The sequence below is a fragment of the Hemibagrus wyckioides genome, linkage group LG27 (assembly GCF_019097595.1).
Source record: "Hemibagrus wyckioides isolate EC202008001 linkage group LG27, SWU_Hwy_1.0, whole genome shotgun sequence".
Taxonomy (NCBI): Eukaryota; Metazoa; Chordata; class Actinopteri; order Siluriformes; family Bagridae; genus Hemibagrus; species Hemibagrus wyckioides.
The window spans coordinates 18,994,559-18,996,659 of record NC_080736.1 but is presented as its reverse complement, the minus strand read 5'-3'; the positions used below and the strand labels follow the sequence as shown (position 1 = coordinate 18,996,659).

General features: G+C 36.4%; 1 protein-coding gene across 1 annotated transcript in view; it reads left to right on the top strand.

The window, feature by feature from the left end:
* The window catches only part of rbm20 (RNA binding motif protein 20), a 52,149-nt gene continuing 50,048 nt past the window's right edge, over positions 1-2,101 (top strand). Inside the window, exon 1 of the mRNA XM_058381421.1 lies at positions 1-371. Within this exon, the coding sequence (XP_058237404.1) occupies positions 277-371 (95 nt within the window). The 5' untranslated portion in view covers positions 1-276. The remainder of the gene's footprint in view (positions 372-2,101) is intronic.

Below are 2,101 nucleotides of genomic sequence, written 5' to 3'. Positions count from 1 at the left end.
CCCAAGTGGCCAAGCGACTTTCAACTCCTGCTTCCTGTCATATCCTTTTAGTTGCCGTTCCAAGTTTACGAGTGTAGCCTGCGCTTTGGCCAGTTCCTTCAACCTGCTGGAGTCTTTAAAGTTAAAGCGTAAAAAAGCCCTGAAGAGACTGAAGCAGACTTCGGTGGGACGGGAATCCCACTCCGCTCGCTCACCCACCATATAGGGACGCCACTTCTCCTGCCGGGGTTTCTTATCCGACTTCTTATTCTACAGGTAAAAGACTGGCTTCCTAGCATGAAACAGGCTTGGGACAAGAACATTTTTGAGAATGGGCAAAGTAAACCACAGGGAACAGTGGACCTGGCACCATCATTCGACCACCTCCAGAGGTAAGGGAACCTTTTTTTTTATTTTATTTTATTTTATTTTTTAAAAATGTTTCCATAAACTGTTTTAAAAAAAAACTAATCAAGGCTTTATCCATTCATGTGAAAGCATGTGGTACTTTTTCCAAGGGTTTTTATTTATTTATTTTTTTCTTACAAAACGTCTTAGGTATTGTATTTACAGACAGGTAAAAAAAAAAAAAAAAAAAAAAAAAGAAGAAGATGTGATTTTTGAATATCGATATTAAATTTCAATTCATTTTAAAATATATTTTTTCTTTAAAAAAAATGATTTATTTATTTATCTATTTATTTATTTACTTACTTACTTAATTAATTAATTATTTAGCAAATTCCATTCATTATAAAAGCAACATAGGAATATTTGGATAGGGTTTGGATAGGGGATAGGATCCCAGGTCCTCTTTAACTAATTTAATAGTGCAACTATATTGAATAAAAATTAAAAGATGAATGTTAATTCAAGTGATGAGAATTTTATTAGGAAAACAAAAGCAACGAGCAAAGAATTTACTCTACTTATTCTACACTAGGCCCCTTCTCAGTCTCTTGGGATTTTTCCATTCGGAAAATTGTGATGTTTTAGCCTATTTGTTCTTTAAAGCTAAAAGAAATCTCACTGATGAATCATAATTCATAATTTGGAATAAAAAACATAAAATGTACAATCATTTCAATGCAAAAGCACAGTAACTTCATTACGCTCACGTACAAAAGCAGACGAATTTGAGCTGCAGTCCGGCGTTATTTCTCGCACCTCCCAGGCTGAACATCCTGACCTCAGCTTTCTCTCTCTGACGAGTTCCACATGTTCTCCCACATGTGCTCCTGGTTCTCTGGTTTCCTTCTGCCTCCTCTAAAACGTGCCGGTCGGTGGATTGGCCCCTGAGAGGGGTCCGTTGTGAGGGTGTATTCCTGCCTCGCACCCATGTTCCTGGGAGAAACTCGGTATCCACCCTGAGCCAGAGCCAGAGAGCTTACTGCTGAGAACATGTGCATGAATTCATACGAGAAGGAAATTCATATCCAATACATGATAGAAGACCACTGGAATAGGTCCTAATGTCCAGCAGTGTGTGGTTTTTAATTCATCCTTATTGACATTTTTAATACATTTTACTTCTGCTATGTTCTTCTGCAAGCTGCCTTGAGATGCATTTTTTTTTTTAATACAAAATACATTATAGAAAGTCTTCTTCTTGTCAAAACCTAGATTTGAAATAACATTTGAAGATATAATTGAGGATTTGGCTTAAGGACTCACGAGGTGTTAATTATTATGTGCATCGTGAAGTGATGAAGATTACAGAGCTCTACTGTAAATCTGTGACCTGATTTATCCCTCAGGAACTGGTTGTGTTTGGTCTGTAGCGGTAATACCGATTCAGCTGGATGAAATAAAAGCACTCCGGGGCTTCAACACAATCGTATTAAAAGGTTTTCAGCCTCCGAAAGCTGCCTCAGATTCCTGACACAAGGAAATCAAACGATGACAATTCTATAAAAAAAAATCTGTTGCACACTACGTTATATAAAAAGCTCAAGGCAAAATTTCTATTTTTTTAATTTACAATTTTGCTACAGTGACGACTAGCTGAAATTTATAGCACTTTTTTTATTTATTTATTTTATTTTATTTTTTTTTTGTAATAAGACACAAGTACAGATTCTCCCCAGGGGTTTAGAAGCGCAAGTCTAATTTATGGAGTGTT